The 20768-nt window shown below is 38.9% G+C and overlaps 1 protein-coding gene across 6 annotated transcripts in view; it reads left to right on the top strand.

Moving 5' to 3' along the window:
• Positions 1 to 20768, top strand: part of palld (palladin, cytoskeletal associated protein) — an 81255-nt gene that overhangs the window by 44267 nt on the left and 16220 nt on the right. For 4 of the 6 annotated variants that reach the window (XM_038300109.1, XM_038300106.1, XM_038300108.1 and 1 more), the window contains 2 exons: positions 1443 to 1905; positions 4330 to 4365. In XM_038300109.1, the coding sequence (XP_038156037.1) occupies positions 1443 to 1905; positions 4330 to 4365 (499 nt within the window). Of the gene's footprint in view, positions 1 to 1442; positions 1906 to 4329; positions 4366 to 15533; positions 15679 to 20768 lie in introns of those variants that run through there. The other 2 variants (XM_038300107.1, XM_038300111.1) reach the window with 2 other exon arrangements.

The raw sequence follows: 20768 nt of genomic DNA, 5'->3' as shown, positions 1-20768 counted from the left end.
AGCAACAGGGATGACCTATATCCACATTTGGTCATACGTGTTATGAAAAAGTCTTAAGCAAGGAGTTGATAAAAGATGTTTATTTACATTTTGTATGATACTATAGATATAGACTCAATATTTCAATATAACTTATTACTAACATGCTGCAATTAAATTCAATTCAGTTTATTTATATAGCACCAAATCACACCACACGTCATCTCAAGGCACTTTACAGTTCACCAGATCATACAATCAAATTGATTCAGTTTTCTATCTAAGGAAAACCAGTTGATTGCATCGATTCATTGACTTGAAGGCAATCTCTCACACTAAGTATGCTTGTAGCGACAGTGGAGAGGAAAAACTCAATTTTAAGAAACCTCCAGATTGAACAATAGTACTTAATTCGTATCATTTAAAGAGACACAAACCTGAATGCTTGGTGCCTTCAGAGCAGCAAACCAGATCATACTGTCTGAAGAATGAATTATTTTAAAATTTTAGAGTTTCTCCAGAATATATTTGATTTAGTCTAATCTTAAAAGAACGCTTTATTTTGGTGTCTCAAGCAAATAAAAAGACCATTCACAAAGCAAAAATGATCTAAAAATAATTAGACATTTCTTAAAATATGTGTATTCAACCTTAAGTTGTGTATGTATTTATGTTGATCTACCAATGGAATGAATGCTTTTACACTTAAAATAAGATAATTAAATTATTATAGTCTTGAATTAAGACAGTTCAGTTGTTTTTTCTTTTTTTAAATGTAAATTATTTTATTCTATTGGCAAAGAGTCTCACTTACCTGCTTAATAAAAGAAAAATGGACTTTGATTTTTTCTTCAGTGCAATTTTCTTTAGTTTAATGTTTAAAGATCATGAATTAGAATACATTTATCATATTATAGCCTAATTATGATTAGAACGGAGGTGTTAAACCATAACCCCAGGTTATAGCCAAGGTAATATATTATATATATTAAAGTAGAATTTGATCTTTTTTAAGAATAAAACTGTTGGCATGGTTTTAACAATTGTAATAATAACCCTGTGGTCTACTGAAGTTGCTCACCGGTGATTTTGCTGGTTGGGTTTATCTTTATCTGTCGGGATAAATTTTCACCAGATGACCTTCCTGCTTTGTTTATTATGTTATGACTGTATAGAGACAAGAAAGAGTTAAACTAGACACAACTATCTCTGTGTATATTGGCACAGACAGAGCTGTTAGTACAGTGCAGGATTCACCCCACAGCATAAAGGAAAGGCTGAATAAACAGGAATTGCATCAGCTTGACTGGTCCCAGCTGTTGCCTGGGATCAGACCAGCTGTGATGCACTGTGTTTGTATTGACTTTCCACTCGGTGACGTACGTGCCAGACTAGAGAAAACTAATTATCAAAGTAAAAATAAAAGACAAATAACATTTTTCTCTGTTTGTTTTCTACACCAGCTGAGGACTCATCCAGTAATGGCATGTCTGGAGATAGCTCAGGATTTGAGGATGTAGCCTCTTTTCCTCCTCCTCCTCCTCCGTCTCCACCACCCACAGAGATCAGCCTCCTGGAGCTGCCACCTAAGACGCCTCCTCAGCCCGGTTCCTTCCACGTCAAGGAGCTGGAGATCTGGCCCACTGTTTCCGCTCTCCCTGCGGTGCAAATTAGCTCAGAGGTAGAAGATAAGGACAAGGAGAGAGGGCAGGAACCTCTACAGAATGGTCAACCTCCACATCCACCATCACCTCCAAGCTTCCCTAAAGAGACCCCACTCCCGCCCCCTCCTCCTCCTCTGCCTCAGCCAGAGCTGGCAGCAGACATCCAGGTCACACCGCCAGGTCAGGCCCACACAGTGCCAGATTCTCCTCCGACCCCAGGGAAAGATGTTCCTCCACTGCCTACCAAGCCAAAGCCAAAGCTGTGAGTACCTTTCCTTCCCGAAGTGTCTGCATCCCAGTGGAGGTGTTACGTATTTAGAGGGCTGGGAGAACTGGGAGGATCTCCTCAGCCGGAAATGACAGTGTTGTGTTTCTGTTTTGTCAAACCGGTTAATGGGAGAATCCAATACCTTTGGAGAACAAAAGCATTAACTCCATGTGGGTGTCAGTGTGGCATCATGTATGCCAGGTGGAGTCTGCCAGCTGCTGCCTCTCTGTTGCTCTTACTGATCTCTGTGGCTTTTTCTCTGTGGCTCCCATTGTGTCTATGTGAGCTCGCTCTGCATGAAACCCCCAGGGAACAGCTTTTTATTCCCTTGAGGCAAAGGTACTCTCAATAAAATGTCTTCCGTTAACAAGTCACCACTATACTACCTTTTCAACCTCCCCCTCCCCTTTTCTTTTAGAAAGAAACCTGAGGAAAAATGTAGAGAAAGGAAAATGCATGAGGAAGTCTGTGCAACTGAGCTTTACATTCAGAATAAACCATTATGTGGTTAGTGTTTTAATCCCTCAGGCTTTCCGGATGCCTCGCTGATACATGCTCAGATATTTGCAGATTCTTTTATTCTGATGCTAAGTTTGACGTTATTTGTTTAAGTAGCCGCAGGCAATTCCTTTTATGTCTGATTTTAGAGAATACAATGTCGAGTTTGTTCTGTTAGTAACTAAGACGTTTTTGGGTTTGACTCTGGTACATTCAGTAATATCCTAAAAAAACTGATTAGTGTGGTTCAGTTCTACGCAGATAGACAACTCTGGAGGAAAAAAACATTTAAACATGTAGAAAAGTTTACTTTTGTTTTCTTTCTTCATTATAAAGCCGTCATCAGCAAAAGCTGAGTTTATGTTTATAGAGAAGCGATTAAATGATTTGAGAGTTTGAAGCTTTAATAGACAGAAAATGCAATATTTATTCATAATCTGAGAGGCTATGAAGATGTTATTATTAATTGTCACGTGGGATCTTTTCCATCATATATAACTTGTTTTCTTAATACAACTATTTATAAGACATTGATGGTGGTGTTTAGAGATGGTAATGAGACACTTTCTTTAAAAATATAGCAAATAAGGTTGAAAAGAATAATGATTTGTAAGTATCAGAACCAAACATGCCCCATGTGTTTTTTGACGTCATGTTTGGGTGACTTCTATGTGCTCTAGTGCTGAGTCAGTGTGAATGAGGACCGTTAGTAAATGATAAGACTGAACAGGCACAGAGAGAGAGCTGAATTGAATTGATGAAGTTTGGATTTAATCTGTTAAAATTCAGAAATGTTTCTTTGAGGGAGAAATCTGTTCTGTCTATCTGAGTCCACTGAAAGGTTTCTGAATATTACTGACATATAGATAAACTCTGAAAATCTTAAAGCTACCTCCCACTTTGTAGATTTCAGAGTAGACTGATGATCAGCTGATCAGACAGAGACAACGAATATATTGTTCAGTAGGAAAAAAGTAGGATTATAATCTGCTGACCAGAGGAGGGTGGAGGACGGAAACAATATGCACAAATAAAAGTAGAACTACTTCTACATATTTCTACTTAAAGTGAAAAGTAGCCCTTCCATTTTTCTTTTAAAGACTAAAGGAAAGAAATTAAAAGAATACAAGTAGGATAATTTGGAATTTTGGAAAGACAATCAGGCAGAAGAACATCTTTCAAAATATTTTTTAAATATAACATATGAAACTATTTGGTAGTTTTCATTAAAGTTACTTTACTATGGATAGCGTAGCAGAAGAGTTTATTAAAGTAAGTGAAGTGAAACGTCATATGAAGTATGAAGCGGTGAAACTACTCCTAAAAGCACAAATTTATTAAAAATTTTTACACAAGTCAATGTAACTGAGTAAAGTTAAACACTTACTAGCCACCTCTGCTGCTAAGGATATGAATATTTTTAGTGTCAGGTGTATCAAAATGCTACAATCTTCTAACTTACTACAGTATCTGTTAGCCTTCAACCTTTAAAAGAGATGTTCAGTCTTTGTAGTTTAATTTCTAAAAGAGAGCTAATTGTTGCTTCTTTCAAAAAAGGAATAAAAAAATCTAAACTAGCCCTGTGACCTTCTTTTTGTGCATTTTAAAAGCATTAATATGTATGTATGCTAAAACATGGGCAGGATCATAATTTCACGGTTGCCAATAGATGTTTCTGAAGGAACTTTGACCTTTATTCTGGGTGCATTGTTTTTCTACTTTAATAAAAAAAAGTGATGTATTCCCTACCTAAATCTGACAGAACCACAGCCTGGCTGCTGCTTTTGACTACTTTGGGATAAAGCTCAGCTCTTGCAGTTCAGTCTGTCGTCCTTGCATGTGCTCTGGATGCCAGCTTATGGGTGCTGTTGCATAGAAGCAATGAAAAAAAGTTATGACTTGATGACTCTGTGCTTCCAGAGCTGACAATAATGAGGAGAAGACTGAATACTCCAGGTAATTATTTTGCTGTGACTTTATTTTAGCTAAGTTTAACTGGGACTGATGTTGTATTGAATTCAAATGAGCGTTAGATGTAATAGCTCAGATTTCTACAGAGAAGAAAATGATTAGGGAGCTTTTACTTTGATTCAGGAAACAGCTTAGAAAGTTAGAGATTGAAAAGCTGACCTTCTGTGCAAAGCTATGTACATTTACAACTACCCCATTAAACGTATGATTAATAATTCACTAGTGTCACATTATGAATTACTTTGTTGGTTGTATACTTTTGGATTTCTCCATGTGATAAACCCGGCATAAGAAATGTCTTATCTATTTACTTGTTTACAGATCATAAGACCAGGATGTTTTTTTATTCATTAAAGACTAAATGGTTGCATTCTTTACCACAGTGAAAACCTGCATAACGCACTGAAACAATTCACTTCCAGCTGTGAAAAAATAACATAGGCTCCCAATCTTCTGCCTCATTTAATGATTTCATTACTTAACGGAAACAGCAGCAGTGTTATTAACCAAAGGTCATGTTTCTGCCACACTGAACTCAAACGGCTGGTATGATTGTTTTTTATCTTGCTGTCTAATCAGATCCTGGTTGCTGCGTGGCACATTGCGCACAGGCTTCTTCTCAGTCAAATGTTAAATAAGTGGTAAATAAATGATAAGTGTCCTATATGATGCATGCTTTAAGAAATGTGCATGATGTCGTACAGCTATTGGAGTCAAAATTAAACTAACCCCTGAAGTATTTCAAGAAAATACAGAAAAGAAAGGCCTATCATTTACTGTATTTACAATAAGGTGGTATAATCAGTGTAAGCACCAAGCTGTTATCTTGGTTAGTAATTAACAATATTTTTCTCTTTAGATCATTTTAGAGTAAAAACAGAAGCATTACTCATCCTTACTTATCTTGATCTAAAGATTGTTTTCCAGGACTCATTTACAGATTCTCCTTGTGTTGAATGTAGAGCTTAAACTGTTTTAGTTTGCTGGAATAATGGAGCCAAAGCCTGTGTGTTTCTTTGCTCTGGTAATGCTGAGCATTATGGAGGAAGCTCATGCAGCTTGGCAGGAAGGGATGTACTGCAGGAGACCTGGTTAATGAAAACAGACCTGCTGATTTTTATGGACTGAAGGAAGACAGAGCAGCATTAGTGATGTTGATGCCAGAAATCAGCAGAGAGATGGAGGGAAATCTGAACTCAAACTTCCAAAGGAGAGGCACAGACTCTCTGCTTGGATATGAGCTAAAAAAGAAGTCAGAAGAGAAACCAATTACTTTACCATATGTCAGCAAAGACATATGCCAGGAGTATCTCATTGACTGGTAGACAATTCTTTTTTCTTTTGTTTTTTTTCAGCTCAAAGCCACATATAACGTTTGAGTTGTTGCTCTCAGTCTATGGATTGAGCATAAAGGTGTTATTTTCAGATTACTGTTGTCAGGATATAATGAACAACCAACACGTTAAGCTCTCAAAGAAAAGACATGTTTTCATAACCTAACCTTCTGCATGGAGTGTGTGTTTTGTCATTGAACCAAACCTTATCTTGTTATTGGAGGCCAGTTTAATTGTGTGTTTTGCTGGAAAACCAGGGAGCTTTGCTACTGAGAGAACCAGCTTCAGACTACTGTCGCAAAGACATGGGAGGGAAGGTTTAAGACCCTGTTAGACATGTTGAATTAAGTTAACTTATAGAAGTGAAGTATGTGTTCAGTATGTGTTGCTTCTTTTCTGGTTTTAGAACTTTGTCAATAGATTGTTGAACTCAAATCAGAGCTGTAGCTAGGTCTGTTAAAGCAGTTTGCAAAAGTATCCACAACATAAATGATTTAAAACATTTAGTCAAAGTACCACCATAAGTTTTAATGTACTTATAGTAGAATTTTAGCTGGTTTACAAACATAAAGTGGTGCATATTTTTTAAATGGAATGAGGACGATACACATTTTCATCTTTGAAAAGCGTCTGAGGGAGCTCCTAAACTAAAATTTAGTTGAGCAACACTTTGAGGGAATCACTGAAATCAGGTGTTTTCTGTAAAGTTCAGGAAATGTTAAGTCAGACTTCTGCACATGTTGACAGGTAGGATGGCAAGACAGAGAGTGGGATAACTTCAAAAGCATTTATTAAAACAATGATCGTTTGTGGATCTGCAGCAGCTGCGGCTAGGGCGTCTATGGCCGTAAGCTCTGGTGAAAGGAAACACAGGTTAGTGACCACGATAATCTGACGGAGGATGACTATGAACCCGAGATTCATTAACCTGGTTTTACAGTTCAGTCAGTGCTAGAGACTGACACGGGAGTGGATTTTCACTCCTGTCCCGTCCCACTCCCACAAAAAAAAAATGTGTCCCATCCCGATCCCGGGCCAGAGTAGAGATCTAAATCCTGTCCTGTCCCACTCTTGGTGAAATTACTCCCACTCCCATCCGGCTCCCATTCAGAATGACTCCCGCTCCTGCACCACTCCCATTCGAGTCGAGTTCGCCACTAACTGTTGGTCCCTCCATTGTTGTTTTTTTTGAGCATGGGTGAAAAACTCAGAGCGGAAGCACTGTTGGTTTTTGGGTCGTGTAGTTTTTTTGACTCGCATTATAGTGTAGGCTTCAAGGAAAAAAACTACAAAATGGCGGCGCTAGTACTGGATTTTTTTCTTTCTATTTTATTTTATTTTTTGGTCTTGATCCTAGTTGTTTTTAGTTACTATTGGTTTGCTCCCGCTCCCGTCTGCTCCCGTTAATGTTTAATCCTGTACCGTCCCAATCACGTGATCGTTACTATTACTGACTCCCATCCCACCGGAATCCCACGGGAAAAATGTCAGTCTCTAGTCCGTGCCTAGGGATCAAGGATGATTCCAGCCGGTCACCTAGCAAGACGCAGTGGCAGCGCCAGAGAGTTCTAGATGTGGAAGCCTAGAAGGCTGCAGAACTGACAGGAGATCAGATCCGAGCAGACGAAGGAAGGCAGGATACAGGGCGAAGTCAAGAGGCAGATCCAGGTTCAGTCCACAGAAGAATCCAATAGGAGTCAGAAGACAGGTCAGGCAAACAGATCAGACAGGGGCAGGCAGGCTCAAAGGACCAAATACAGAGAGGGACCTGGCAATCAGAACACTATTAGAAAAGCTAGACAACGCTCACACCAAAGGCTCAAGAATAATCTGGCACTGATGGCTGGAACCAATGAGATTAAATAGGAGCAGTAGCAGGTGGATCAGACGAGCTGTGATGAGAAACAGGGCAGAGCTAGACAGGTGAATGAAATGAGCAATTAAGCCAGCCATCAACGCCAAAATCAAAAACTCAAAAGGTTCACTGTTCATGAGCAAAATACTTTAATTTGTATGGGACAGTTTGCATTTAAAATTATTTGTTTAAGCAAAAAATTCAAAATCAAAAATCTGTTTTACTAAATTACCAATTAGTACATTTTTATTTATTATCACTTTTATCAGTTTTGTGTTAATTTAATTACTAGTGAGAATTTATCATTTAATTTAATGGGAGGATATGTAAGGTATGTAAACAACTCTATAGCTCCCTACAATGAATGTAACAGTTTTACGGATGAGTCCCGACATCAGTGTTGGATTGTCCATTTTATGACTCATTTAAGCAGACCTTCCCTCTTCTTAATGGCCTTTATAAAAGCCATTCTCTCATAAAGAAGCAAATGGTAAACTCTTTATAACACTGAGAAGCTTATTTAAACAGTAAAGTTGTAAAGAATGTCTTTATTACAGTGTTGAACAAAATAAGTTTCTGCTCCTGTAGTTCCATCAACTGTTGATAAAACTTTGTTTTGGATGTGGGTTTTCTAAATTCCCACACTCATTTATAGACCAACTGAGAGCGTCATACATCTTTTCATTTCTATTTCCTGAGAATTTATACTAAATTATAAAAGCATTCATTGCATGACATTTACAGATTGAAATTAGAAATGCTAGGTAAAAAAAACAATATTTTTTTGCAATGCAGCGGGTATTAATATTTTCTAATCAGGATATGTCAGCACAAGGACATGTTTTTTTTTTAACATCCTTCTAAAATGAGAATGAGAGGCTCTCGCTTTGCATGCAAGTGCGTTGGTTCGTGTGAGCGCATTGTCACTAGGGGGATGATCCACATCCATGTTGTGACTCTAGATTTTCCATGATGTGATTTCTCTCAACCTCACTGCCCTGATCGCTGACAAATGATTGACCTTTTCACAAGGATTAATGTAACGCAAATGTATATTCTCTTTAATTATCCATTAAAGTTGGTCAGATCTGGAAACTTTTAACTTCTAATCTACCAATTCTTGTTTCCTTGCTATATAAATTACGTAACACCCCTCAAATGATAAAAGTGGATAGAAAAATCCTTTTTAAAGATGAAATATGTGATTATGATTCTTGAAATAAAAATACAACCTAATTTTAATCTCTAAATATTGAAGGACCTAAATCCCAAACAAAGTTTTTGAGCTAAACAGAATGGAGCATAAATCAAAACCCAGGGCTCTGGAGGGGATTGATTTTTCTCAAACTGAACCAATAAAGCCAACGGCAGTTGTATTTTTTTTTACTTTAATTTTATTTTTCTGTACAATTACTTTTTTTTAATTAAAATATATAATTTCAATTTTAAAGCCATCTTAAACATGCCCTGTAGGGCTGCCAATAACATGAAGATGATCATAAACAAGATCAATTTAAAACATTATATTGAACAGGTTAGGACCATAATGTAAAATGAATAAAAACAAAAAGGACACATTTTTTTTCCTTTTCTTTTTCTCATTTGTTTTTTATTTCACTAAAGTGTTGTTTAGATCCCTTATGCTGCCAGTTCTACTACTCCCAATATTTTTTTGATATCCAAGCTCCCTATCATGTGTTTTAGTTTACACTTGGTGCCACCATGTTAAAGGATGAAATGGAACAAGTACAGACTTCACACTGTTTTAGTAAGCAACCCGTTGACAAATGAGGAGGCATGCAACTATAGAGACGTGATAAAGGTGTAACCACCTAAATGCTGCCTGCAATAATAGGAGCAGAGCATTATATTATAGGTTGGTACGGTCTAATGTCTGGGTGGGCGTCTCTTTGAGCACAAGAAGCAGAGGCAACAATTATCCGTTCTTCAACTTAATCTCTCTTTCATCAGAGCAGGAATCAACGCTGACAGTTGAAATGATTCTCTTGCACGGACTGTGTTCCCCAAAGTGCTTCTTAGATGCCGGCTGAAGTCTCCCTTCGTTAAAAACACTGTCAGTTTGTTTTTAACGCAGCTCCTAAGTTGGTTCCCTTTTTGTCAGCATGAGGAAAAACAGGCACTCTTCAGCACTTAAAAAAAACCTCCATTTAACCCGTTTTTGCTACCCTGATCCTGGTGTTCCTGCAATCCTTAGCTTTTTTTGCATGTTGGTCAGCTGCATGGGTACTGAGGTTATGACTGATTGTAAGCTACAGAACTTGGGGGCTCACATAGAGCCAGACACGAGGGGCAGGGAAAGTTAATTAAAACAGGCGAATATATATACAGTGAGCAGCACCTTCATCTGGTTATAACTAGTTTAGTGATCTTGAACGAACAGCTTTAGAGAGAAAAGAAAAAATCCTCGCAAAAACCCGCAACCTCAGAAATGAAGCTTAAAGGTATAGGGGAGGATTTTCGCAAATTTTTAAAAAGACCTACCCTCATGGACAACCCTGTACCCGCTCCTGAGAGGGAACACCTATGAGACGCGTGCAAGAGCATGCACAAGCCCATTTCTCCTCATGCATGCTCTGATTAAAAGTTGCAGTTTGCATCGCTCATACAAGTTTACTTTCCAAAAGCAGATTTGCAAATTTTCTGCTATTTCAGACTCACCACCGGTAGAATGGGGATGAGCACGTAGGACGCCCTTACATAATAAAATCACCAGAATGATTCACAATTTGGAGGAAAACTTATTTTGATGAAAGAACATCCTCCAATATACCTTTAAGCGTAAATTCAATCTGGAAGACTCTTATCAGCTCACCTAAACCACCTGCAATGTCCTTTTGTTCAGCTCCAGCCAGATAACTCGGTTGACTATTCTAATCCTTTTCTAGGCTACTCATCCAAGCGTATGTGGATTCACAGCATTAATGTCTTCTGCCGGGGCCCGAGTGCCAAAGTTCTTATTTCATTTATGTCTTCATCTGCCTATGTTTTCTTGAACCCCAGTCACCTCGGCAGATGACCGGTCACACTGAGCATTGTTCTTCTGGAGGTTTCTTCCTGTTGAAAGGGAGTTTTCCTCTCCACTGTCGCTACATGCATGCTCATTGCAAGTCTTAGCAGTCAGCTGGTTTTCCTTAAAAACATTTATAAGAATATGAATGTGTTACCTGTATAAATAAATTGAATATTATTATTATAGTATTATTGTATTATTATTATGAGTAAAATTATTAATTCCATTGGCAAATAATCTATTTACCTACTCTAATTAAGGGTAAATAAACTTGATTTAAACATAGGTATTGAAGGCCAAGAAGGTCCTAATCAAATTATTGTTGCCCCCTCCCAGCTGCCTGCAGTTCGACCTTTAAATCCAGCTCCGCTAACATAACCATCTTTCCTCTGAGATTAAATGATTTCTGCAGCCGTTTTCACCCCATTGCTGCTGCTTTTTGGGGAACAACAACCTCACTGTTTCTCTTTCACACACAAACGCACAACTGGAACTTCTTGCCTTCATGACTTGGGATCATTGTAGGCGATTAGCTGTTTTCATTTTCAGAGAAGCAAAGCCTGTCCTGATGGTTGATATTCTGTTTTGGTCTGATTGCTGAGCAAAGAGCTTCGGATGGCAGAATTTGTCGCATATCTGGGCTGTGACTCAGAGCTTCCTCTCAGCAGTGTGTTTGTGTTTATGAGGTGCAAGTCGTGAAAACCCTAATGAAGTATTAACAGTCACTTTCTTGTCGAGGTGTTGCTTGCGGTTTTGTAGAACCACACATAACAGCAGCTTTTACAAATGGGTTGTCGCCATCATACGTCTAATTAGAAGCTGACTCAATCTTTGCCTCGTTGAACACCTTCGAAGGCCACATGCTTGGTTTTGATTAGCAGCGTATGGAAAAAGGCAGACTGGAAGCTGGCTCTCATTTCGGTGGGAGTGAGGTTTGTAAAATAGAGTAAAAAGTGAAAAGAAGTCACATGAGGCTCTAGGGAAGCAGGGAGGAAGATAATTTCACATGGGCCTCCACAGTTAGAGAAAGGGCAGCCTATAAAAGGACATGGGAGGTACAGGATTGGCCGAGACGGCAGACCAACAAACCGCGGCATTGGTTAGGCAGACGAGAATGACCTGCATGGAATAAAGAAACTTCCCAAATAAGGAAGTGAGCTGTGGGAGCTGACCTTCAGAGAGAGGACAGAGAGGGAGTGATGAAAGGACGAGCGTTGGGATATGAGGGGAGCGAGAGACGATGCAGGGTGTATGTTTGGGAGTTGACAGCATGGAAACTAGCCTACCTCAGAGTTCCCCCCCCACAGCAAACACTGCAGTATTAACACTGAAAACATAGATTCACATACAGAGCAAAACCATGCAGACTTATTCACAGTATAAAGGTTTTTCCTATTTTGTCTTAATAAACATCCAAAACTTTTAATAAAGAAATTTTGACAAATGAGCAAAAAGTAGTGAAAAAATATGATGCATGATTTTTGTTTTTAATGAACACAAAAAATAAAGTTTAAAAATTTCAGTTATTTTCGGTCCCCTTAATTCAAATGCCCCTGAATAAAAATATAGTGCAACCAACCTCCATATAATTAGTGAAAGACATATACACCCTGTTTGTAAAAAGGAGTGCTACAACAGGACTTTACAATGTGACACTATAAACTGCAATAACTTGTGCAATAACTAATGTGCAATCACTATTTGATACCCTGTGCAATAACCTTTTTATATATAATACCAAGTGTAAATACATAAATACCTATTCATATAAATACCCATTTAATACCCTGTGCAATAATCCTGTTAAATAAGAAACTTCAGCTTTATATATAAATATGGACGCACTGTATATACCGTACTATATATATATACCCCAAGCACCTTTTCCTCCTTTTGGAACCTTCTTTTTGACAATTGAGCAGATGTGACAAGTGAATTTCTACCCTGTAATATGAGTAAAGTCTATCAATCCATAAACCTCCCTGTTCTGTGAAGGCAAGAGAGCTTCCTTTTTAAGGAAAATGGAAGAATATCTCATGTTTTGGAAATCCACGGCTCTTTTAGGGGCACAAAAGAAATCTGGCTGAATTCAGTTTAGTTTTTTATATGGAGAAAGTTTACAGTACATGTTTTTTAGTTTTAAGTTAGGGTTAGTATTGTAGCATGGGAAATCTAAATGGACTAAAGTAGCATGCTGTATTTTTAACTTAATTGTATTTATTGATTTATTTTTGTTTGCTAAGAAATTAACTTTATATGTTTATTGTTCTTTTCTTGTATGAATATTGGTATAGACCCCAGGAAGAATGGAGACAATAGCCATAGCTAATGTAGCTAATGTGTATCTTCAACAAACAGATAAACAGCTGTTATTTCAAGATACTTTAAGTCAATCAAATCAAATCATACAGACATACTGGTTATAATGTTTCTATCCAAAGGAAAAAAGCAAACTGTCAAACATTTTAAATCTGCAGAATCCACTCCTGGATGAACATATAGAGATATTGGACAGTTGCTTGAATTGTGTTGTTGACTCTGCAGCAATCCCTCATGCTGAGCATGCATGAAGTAACAGCGGAGAGGAAAACTCCTTTGGACAGACAGAAACCTCCTGGTCTGAAAGGGGCTCAGCTCAGATGAAATCAAACTGCTTTGGCCTGCATGTACTGATATACTAACAACTAAACACACCAGCCCCATGGTCATTCCTATGATGGCAGTATTCTTTTTAGGGACGCGGCTGGGACAGAGATAATTTGGAAACATATAGAGCAGTTCTGTTTAAGAGTGTAAAACAATTCAGGCTGCACTGCAGTTTAACTTTAAAGGAGGACAGCCATATTAAAAATACTGTTAAGAATATGGATATGAAAAATGTAAGCTTAATACAAATCTGAATCAGTGGCTGGACAATAAAATCTAACTGAGCTAAAGCCATTTGCAAACTTTTAGGGAGGAATTCCACAGAAGACTTAAAACTGAAATGCACTTTTTAGATTTTTATTTTGAATACGTGCTGAACAGCAGGTAAACTGTTTCCGCCACCATATAATTATAAAGTGCTCTGTTTTGCTCTAATCACACAACAGCTCGATAAAATACATTGAGTTTGGAGGTAGTAAAAGTGAAAAAAAGAGAAAATATTTAAAGGGTGTGAATACTTTTGGTAACACAGACAGAGGATGGCATTTTTTTCAGATGATATCAATCAGCCTGTGATTGGGCTGTAGCTCAAAGTGGTAAATGTGGCTTATCTCTCTATAGACACCCTCGGTTGGTGGACCACAAAACTCCCACTTGTGGATCTCAATTAGAGGGTTTAGTAATGGGAACACGCTCCTCTCTCATGACACGGCTGTAGCAGAGTACAAACACAGACGAGAGTCACTCTGAATCGCCCCATAGAGTCTATGCGTCAGCCCACGGGTTATGACTTGCAACGCAGATAAAGTGGAACCTCCCCGAGTGGCTGTCTGACCCACTCGCCAGCAACTAGACTGAGCACACAGAGTCCCCCACTGGAGTGGATCCAAGGTCTCCTACCTTCCACCAGCCTGCCGTGACTCATTGGCCAGCCTGGAATGCACACACTCTAAAAATAGAGTCATAACACACCAGAATAGAAATGAGAAAATTCCCTAATAATACGAACTTTGCTTCATGCCTTAAAAATGAGGAAGGAAATTTCATTCTTGAGAAATTCTTGTGGAAAAACTTGTATGAAAATTAAACCAGAACACTGCGGTTAGGGTGGGAGTGCTAACAGATGATGTAAGACAAACAGGGAGCTGGTCTCAAACTTATATTATTCCCACATACATAAACAACACATATCACATAAAGCTATTGTTCTCCATACATAAGGTATGTAGATACCGTCTCCAGTTATCTGGTTAACATATCGGTGGTTTATATTAACAGATAACAGACCTCAATCAACCCAGCTGTGCTCTCAAACAAAGCTTATTTACTTAGACAGAGTACTAGTTCAGCATTTTCTAAATTAGGTTTACTTAGAACTTACTAGCAATAAATATCTAACCTGAAATAGAAACCTCTTTTGTCCAAAGGGCTTGTCTAGCTTCACCGTCTTAAAACAATAACTCCTAAAAAAATGTATTTATGATAACTTTATCTCATTAATCTTTTAACAAACATAATGGCAAAGAAAGGATCTTTATATAAATGCAAACAGCATTTACACAGCAAACAAACACCGAAGACGGTTGACATCAATTATCTTCCTACATGAAACATAAATTAAGGATGAATGAAAAGCCAAAAAATAATAATAAATAAATAACAGGGAGTGAATATTGATTTATTGTTTTGTTGCTACACCACTTTTATAACAATGCTTATCAATAACCCTGAGCGCAAAATCCACATTTGGAAACATGTTGGCAGCATCATTCTGTGGGATTGCTGTTCTGTTTATATAGACAGTAAAGATGGTCAGAGTGGAGGGGAAGATACAGAGAGATAAATCAGTAGAAATCGACTCGTGTTTTAGTTCCTCTTGAATAACCTGTCAACTACTGCCACTTGGTGAAACTTGTCTGAATTTATACTTGTTAAAAACCCCAAAGATCCTTTTCTGCAGACCTTATAAGTGGGTGCCAAAACATTTTTTAAAGAAACTACATTCATAAATCCAAACTTACCTCTTTGATTTCTTGTTTTTTAACACAAAACATTTTCCCACTGTCATTTGTTTTACTTGTATAAACGTAAATTAGTGTCTGTCCTGTAAAAAAAAAAATGTTTTTTTTTTTCAATTCAGAAAATTGCTGAAGTTAAAAAGGGAAAGTTTTTTGCTGTTAAAAAGCAGACTGCAGATCTTTGGAAGAGTCTGGGTTCCTAATGTGAAGGGGAGGAGCTCACAGACAGACTGACTCATGCAGAGAGAAAGACAGAGAGAGAAAGGCAGGCAGGGAGGGAGGGAAGGAGGCTGCCTGTGTCCCTGTCTGGCTGCCCACAGCTATATATACGGCTCTGTACCTGGCAGAACGACACAGAGACGCAGTTTGTTGCTCTGCAGCGGTTTATCCACACCAGAGACTACAGCACTAAAGGTACAGCCTTTTCTGATTAACTTGAGTCAACAGAGCTTTTAGCTTTATTAGGAGAGAGAGAGAGAAGGAGGGAAGGAAGGAAGGAAGGATGCTTTTCTGTAACTTTACAAAGTTTTAGAAGAAAAAGATAAAACTTTCTAAAAATGTTATTTTCTCTGTTATTTTTTATTTTATTAATAATATTGCTAAATTATATTGTATTTTATTGACTTGTTTGATCCTTCCTGTGTTTCCAGCTTGTTTTGAAATCATAAGCTTTCCGTTTGACACCCATTCATTTAGGCTGAGGTTCAGAAAAAGGGAGTCAGTTGGGTCTAAAAGGAGGAGGAGGAGGGAGAAGCATCACTCTCACTGATTTATCCAGAAACAAGTTTTCTGCTTTTCTCTCTAGACTGGTATCTGTATCAAACTCCAACTGTGTTTATGTGGCCAGGTCTGCTTGTTTGCAGAGCTCCTCGGCCGAGTCAGTTGGATTAGTTAAAACAACAGGCTCTTCAATGTTAGAAAGCCTGTGGTCTACTCAGTGGTAACTCTTCTCTGGCGGATTTCTCCACTTTCTGCCTCTCCTTCCACTCCTGCTGTTAATCCCATTTGATGCTGATGTCTTTCCTTATCCAATCCAGAGAAGAATGCCTTCAGCATTCCTGCTATCAGAGGCGAAGAAAAAAAACTCATTTGAACAGAAGCAGAGGAGTGGGGAGAATAGCAAAAGGTGGATGGATTAGGACTTTGCAGTCCACATATTCTGCTCCTGCATAAGAAATACAGGACAAAACAGAATGCTAGGGAGGGGGAGGTAATTGTGTAAGACGAGAAGGAGAAAGGAAGAAAGAAAGTAGGGCAGAGAGAAAAAGTGTGAGCAGATCAGCCGTGAGTTGTTGGTGTTGTTGGAATAAGAGAAGCGCTCTGTGTTGCGTTGGGGTCTGCTCCTATTTTATATGGTGTCGTTGAAATTAGAAAACACAGAGAGGGGAGGAGGGGGCCACGATGGATGCTGGTACCCAGGAAGGAGCAGGGTTGAACGCAGGTTATGGACTTCAGGGGAACAGAAACTGCATTGGGACCCATTTTAGAGGTGAAAAAGTGAATAAATGATGGATGCTTCTTGGGTTCTGAGAACTGTTATGTCTTGTGGAAACATTCATTCACAAACTTCAATGTTCTCTACAAAGTGTTGAATGGATGGAAAGCAGAAGGAGAAAGCATTAAGTCTTTTACAGATTTCCTTGCATGTCAGAGCTAAGAAAAAGAAATCCCCGCAGCATGATGCTTCCACTACCATGTTTCATCTTTAACATGGTGCATTCAGGATAATATACACCGATATTTGTTTGTCTCAAAGCCTTTTAAACTTGCTGAAAACTTTGGATTAGGATTTATCTGACTTAATTCAATGATGGTTTTCTCCTTGCTAAGTGATTTTTTAAACTTCTGAATACAACTCGTTGTAGTGTGTTGTATTTGGGGAGAGTACAAAGCCATGATCTGCTTATGTAGAATAAAACTTGAAAAATATATATGATCTATACTTAGCTTCACAATTATGCACCACTTTTTCGCTCTGGGATGTAAAGATACATCATTAGAAGAATTTCAATGGTCAAGAAAACCTTTGCAACATTCTTTCTGTTGGATTTAAAATGCTAAGTTTTATTAAGCAATTTCCCTTAAGTATATAGCCAATAAACCGCAGTTTCACAATAAATGTGTCATAAAATATGTCACTGTGCTCAGTAAACATCTTGAAGTTGCTGACGTGACACATATCTACAGAAACAGGTGACAGAGGAAGCTCGGAAGATCATCTGAGGCATATGACCGATCAGACAGTCTTACTAATAGTCTGCAGGTCTGACAGTAATCCATGTATCGACACATTCGCCGTGAGCTTAACGTCATTTTACTGCTTAGGTGCTTCAGGCGAGTTCCTGCAAATACACTGCCGTGATGACGCAATTAGGCATTGCCTTCCTACACCCTGATTTCATGTTGCTCTTTATGTCTTCATCGATTGGGTGGCTTAATCTCTCAAAGCTGCTGTTTTTCGGCTTAAAAACTTATTCATACTCCTTTCAACTGTTCCACACCTTTAAAATGTTGCAACCAGATTTCAAAATGATTTCATTGGTATTCAATGAGTTAGGCTCTAAAACCCCTTAAGAAAGTCCAAGGAAGCCAACGCATAAAACACCTTCTAGATTAATTCTATTTAGGAGTTTAACAGTAAAAGGGGATTTATATAAATGTGCTGTAAACTGCTCAATGTGTTTTATTTTCTTCCACTTCTCAATTATGCTTTATTTTGTATCTGTCTATCTGACTTTAATGCATTGAGGTTTGTGGTTCTAGCCCTACCTTATCCACATATTGTGTTTGTGTTCCTAGGTGTGATAATAAAACCCAGTTTCACTTTCCAGCATAAATCATTTATGAATAGCAAGGACCTACTGTTACCTAGCCACAGAGCTGTTTGCTGAAACAAATATTCAGAGGCGTAATGCAAACACAGGCTGGCTTTAACGGCTGAAAGCAGGACTCTAATCTCCTCTCTCCTGCTTATGAACGCCTGTAGACTTGAGAGAACAGGCCAAGACTCTCCCGATGTTGTTATTTACAGAAGGAAATCCCTCATTGCTGCCGACGTACACTCGACAACTTCCTGCTCGCTTCCTGTCATCAGCTGGCGACCAGATAAAGCGGCTCCGTTGTTAACAGCCAGCTGTGAAGCTGGTGAGGTGGACAGCAGATAAAGCCTCGGATGGTTCCCTAAAATTAGGAGTGCTGTGGGCTGTTAGAGTTCAGGGAGCTCAAGTAGGCAACAAAGATTAACATGGCTCTGTTTATTAAAGCAACATGCTGCTGCATCTGGCACTTCTCACTGAGACTGAAGCATCGCAGGGCTTTAAAACACTCCCTCAATTATGTTACTGTCAGGCCACTCTGGGCTCTGTTTATTGTGCTTTCAGAAATGGAAGAGACAGAGTTCTTCCTGACCAGATCTCTCTTTGCTTCGTCTTTCTTCCCCTGAATTAAGAAGTTATAGACAGGATTCGATCCATAAAGGCTTTCTTCACTGACTCCTCCAGGATTGGGTGAAATTTAAAAAAAGAAAGCCATTGCGAGACGAAAGATTTATTGTGTTTTACAGTCGGAGCAGCACATAGTGGAGCTGAAGTGTTTTCTCTGTGAAGCGGATCGCTTTGCGGACCACTTGGCCCAAACCAGAACAGCAAAACACAAGACTGTTGGCCTGGCAACAGAGGAAAACTTCCCTACTAATTAAAGTCCACCCTGGCTTATGAAAGAAGGATGGGAGGGAAAGAAGGAAATCTGCTTTGAAGACTATTGAGCAGATCTTTACAGACAGGTCCGGGCCAGGCTAGAACGTCGCTTCGGCAGCAGACCTCGAAAAAAGCAGTGAGAGGATTCTGTTGGACTTTGTGGTCCGAGGTCTCTGGGAGTTGAAGCTGGAGGCTGTAAGGATTCTGGATGACCTCTGCTTGCTAGTTTGGTTGATCCAAATCCCCCAGTGGGACTCGAAAATATTTATGCAGCTGGAAATAAAACAAGGCTGGCTGTTTAAATGTGAAGCTGATGTTTAAACCAGATTCAGATTTCATTTGGCTGTAATTTTAATCCTCTAATGGCAACTCATTTTAAAGGATGCAAACTATGTTTTTAAAGACTTCTTGAAAAAGCATGATAGTAACAAAGTTCTTTCCAAACCAAAAAAGTTATTCGTACCCTTTTTTTTTGACAAATTTAAAATTCCTGATGGGGTTTGTTTTTTCTGCACTCGGACCAGCCAATCGGACATTAATGGATTTTGCCTTCTTTAAGAGCACTAACACAAGAATGAACATTTGTTTCCAGTTTTCTCCTGTGGCCTTGCATTAATTATATTTTTAAAAGGTTGGTTTAAGCCCAGTTGGTATTAAAATTTGTTTTAGCTTCTTCCACTTCCTAACCGATGTATTTGCACCCCCAGGCTAACTTCTAACTTGAATCGAATAGTGGGTTAAAGGTGTAGTTTGTGAGTTTCCAATTCCCAGTCAGAGGTGATGAAAGTTAATCAGCCACTGGTCGATCCCTATATGCATCCGCCCCCTGTTTAATTGTTTTACCATCTCCAATAAGGACTTAACACAAACACCTTTTAAATGCAAAAAGTGGCCTTTGAAGTTTTTCATGCTGAGCCAGAAGAGCTTTGAGGGATGAGGCTTTGAGGATATGAAGTGTGTTTCCTCTCTGCTGGTGCAGACGGGCCAGCCGCTTCTGCCTGACGCACCAAGAACAAAGCCAAAAAAGGAATGAAACTGCTGTGGAGCGCGGCGAGCCTCGCCAGCTGCCAAACTATTCCTGTAAAAGCACTCTTTCTTTCTTTCTTTGGAGGCCTGAGTAGGAGAGCTATGGGGAATGTAAAGGAAAATGTATACAAAGAGGCAGACATGTTGATCTGATTGTGTTGCTTTGTGCGGTCGGGGAGGACTGTAAGGAGAGCACCAGGTGGGGACGGGCTGGAATGATCGGAATGGATGCTTGCGGATTAATGGGTATTTATTTGGGCCTGTGAAGTCCACTCTGGAAGGAAGCATATAACCAAAATGAAAAACCAAAATGGCTTGGAGAGACTAATCAGTCATGCTGCTGTTGGCAGCAGGACCTAAAGAGAAAGGGAGGGGAAGAGGGGGTCTGCACTGTCACAGATTAGAAAAAAAAGAATAGTTGAAAGACTCCACTGATTATCCGACATCTGGAAAAGATTTGGGCACGTGAACTTGGTGGACTCCAGACAACATGCACCGCTGGGATGTACAGTATATTCTGAACAGTGAGGAACTCGTCATTCTCACATGCAGCACACATTGCTGAACATTCTTTAAGATTTACAGCTTCTTTCCAAGAGACCAATATCTTCTTCCTGATGCTTGTGGAGAGCTGCGCTCCAGTCCTGTGGTTTCCATAGCTTGTATTCTCTTAAAGGATCCCATATTGCTCTCATTTACAAGTTTGGGGTTTAATTTCAGGAGCCTGTTAGAGGGAATTTACAGACTTTTATCACAGTGTGTTGCTGCTGACTCTGATATCTT

Source organism: Cyprinodon tularosa, unplaced genomic scaffold (genome assembly GCF_016077235.1).
Source record: "Cyprinodon tularosa strain WSP-4 unplaced genomic scaffold, ASM1607723v1 ctg440, whole genome shotgun sequence".
Taxonomy (NCBI): domain Eukaryota; kingdom Metazoa; phylum Chordata; class Actinopteri; order Cyprinodontiformes; family Cyprinodontidae; genus Cyprinodon; species Cyprinodon tularosa.
This window is presented reverse-complemented; position numbering and strand designations above follow the sequence as displayed.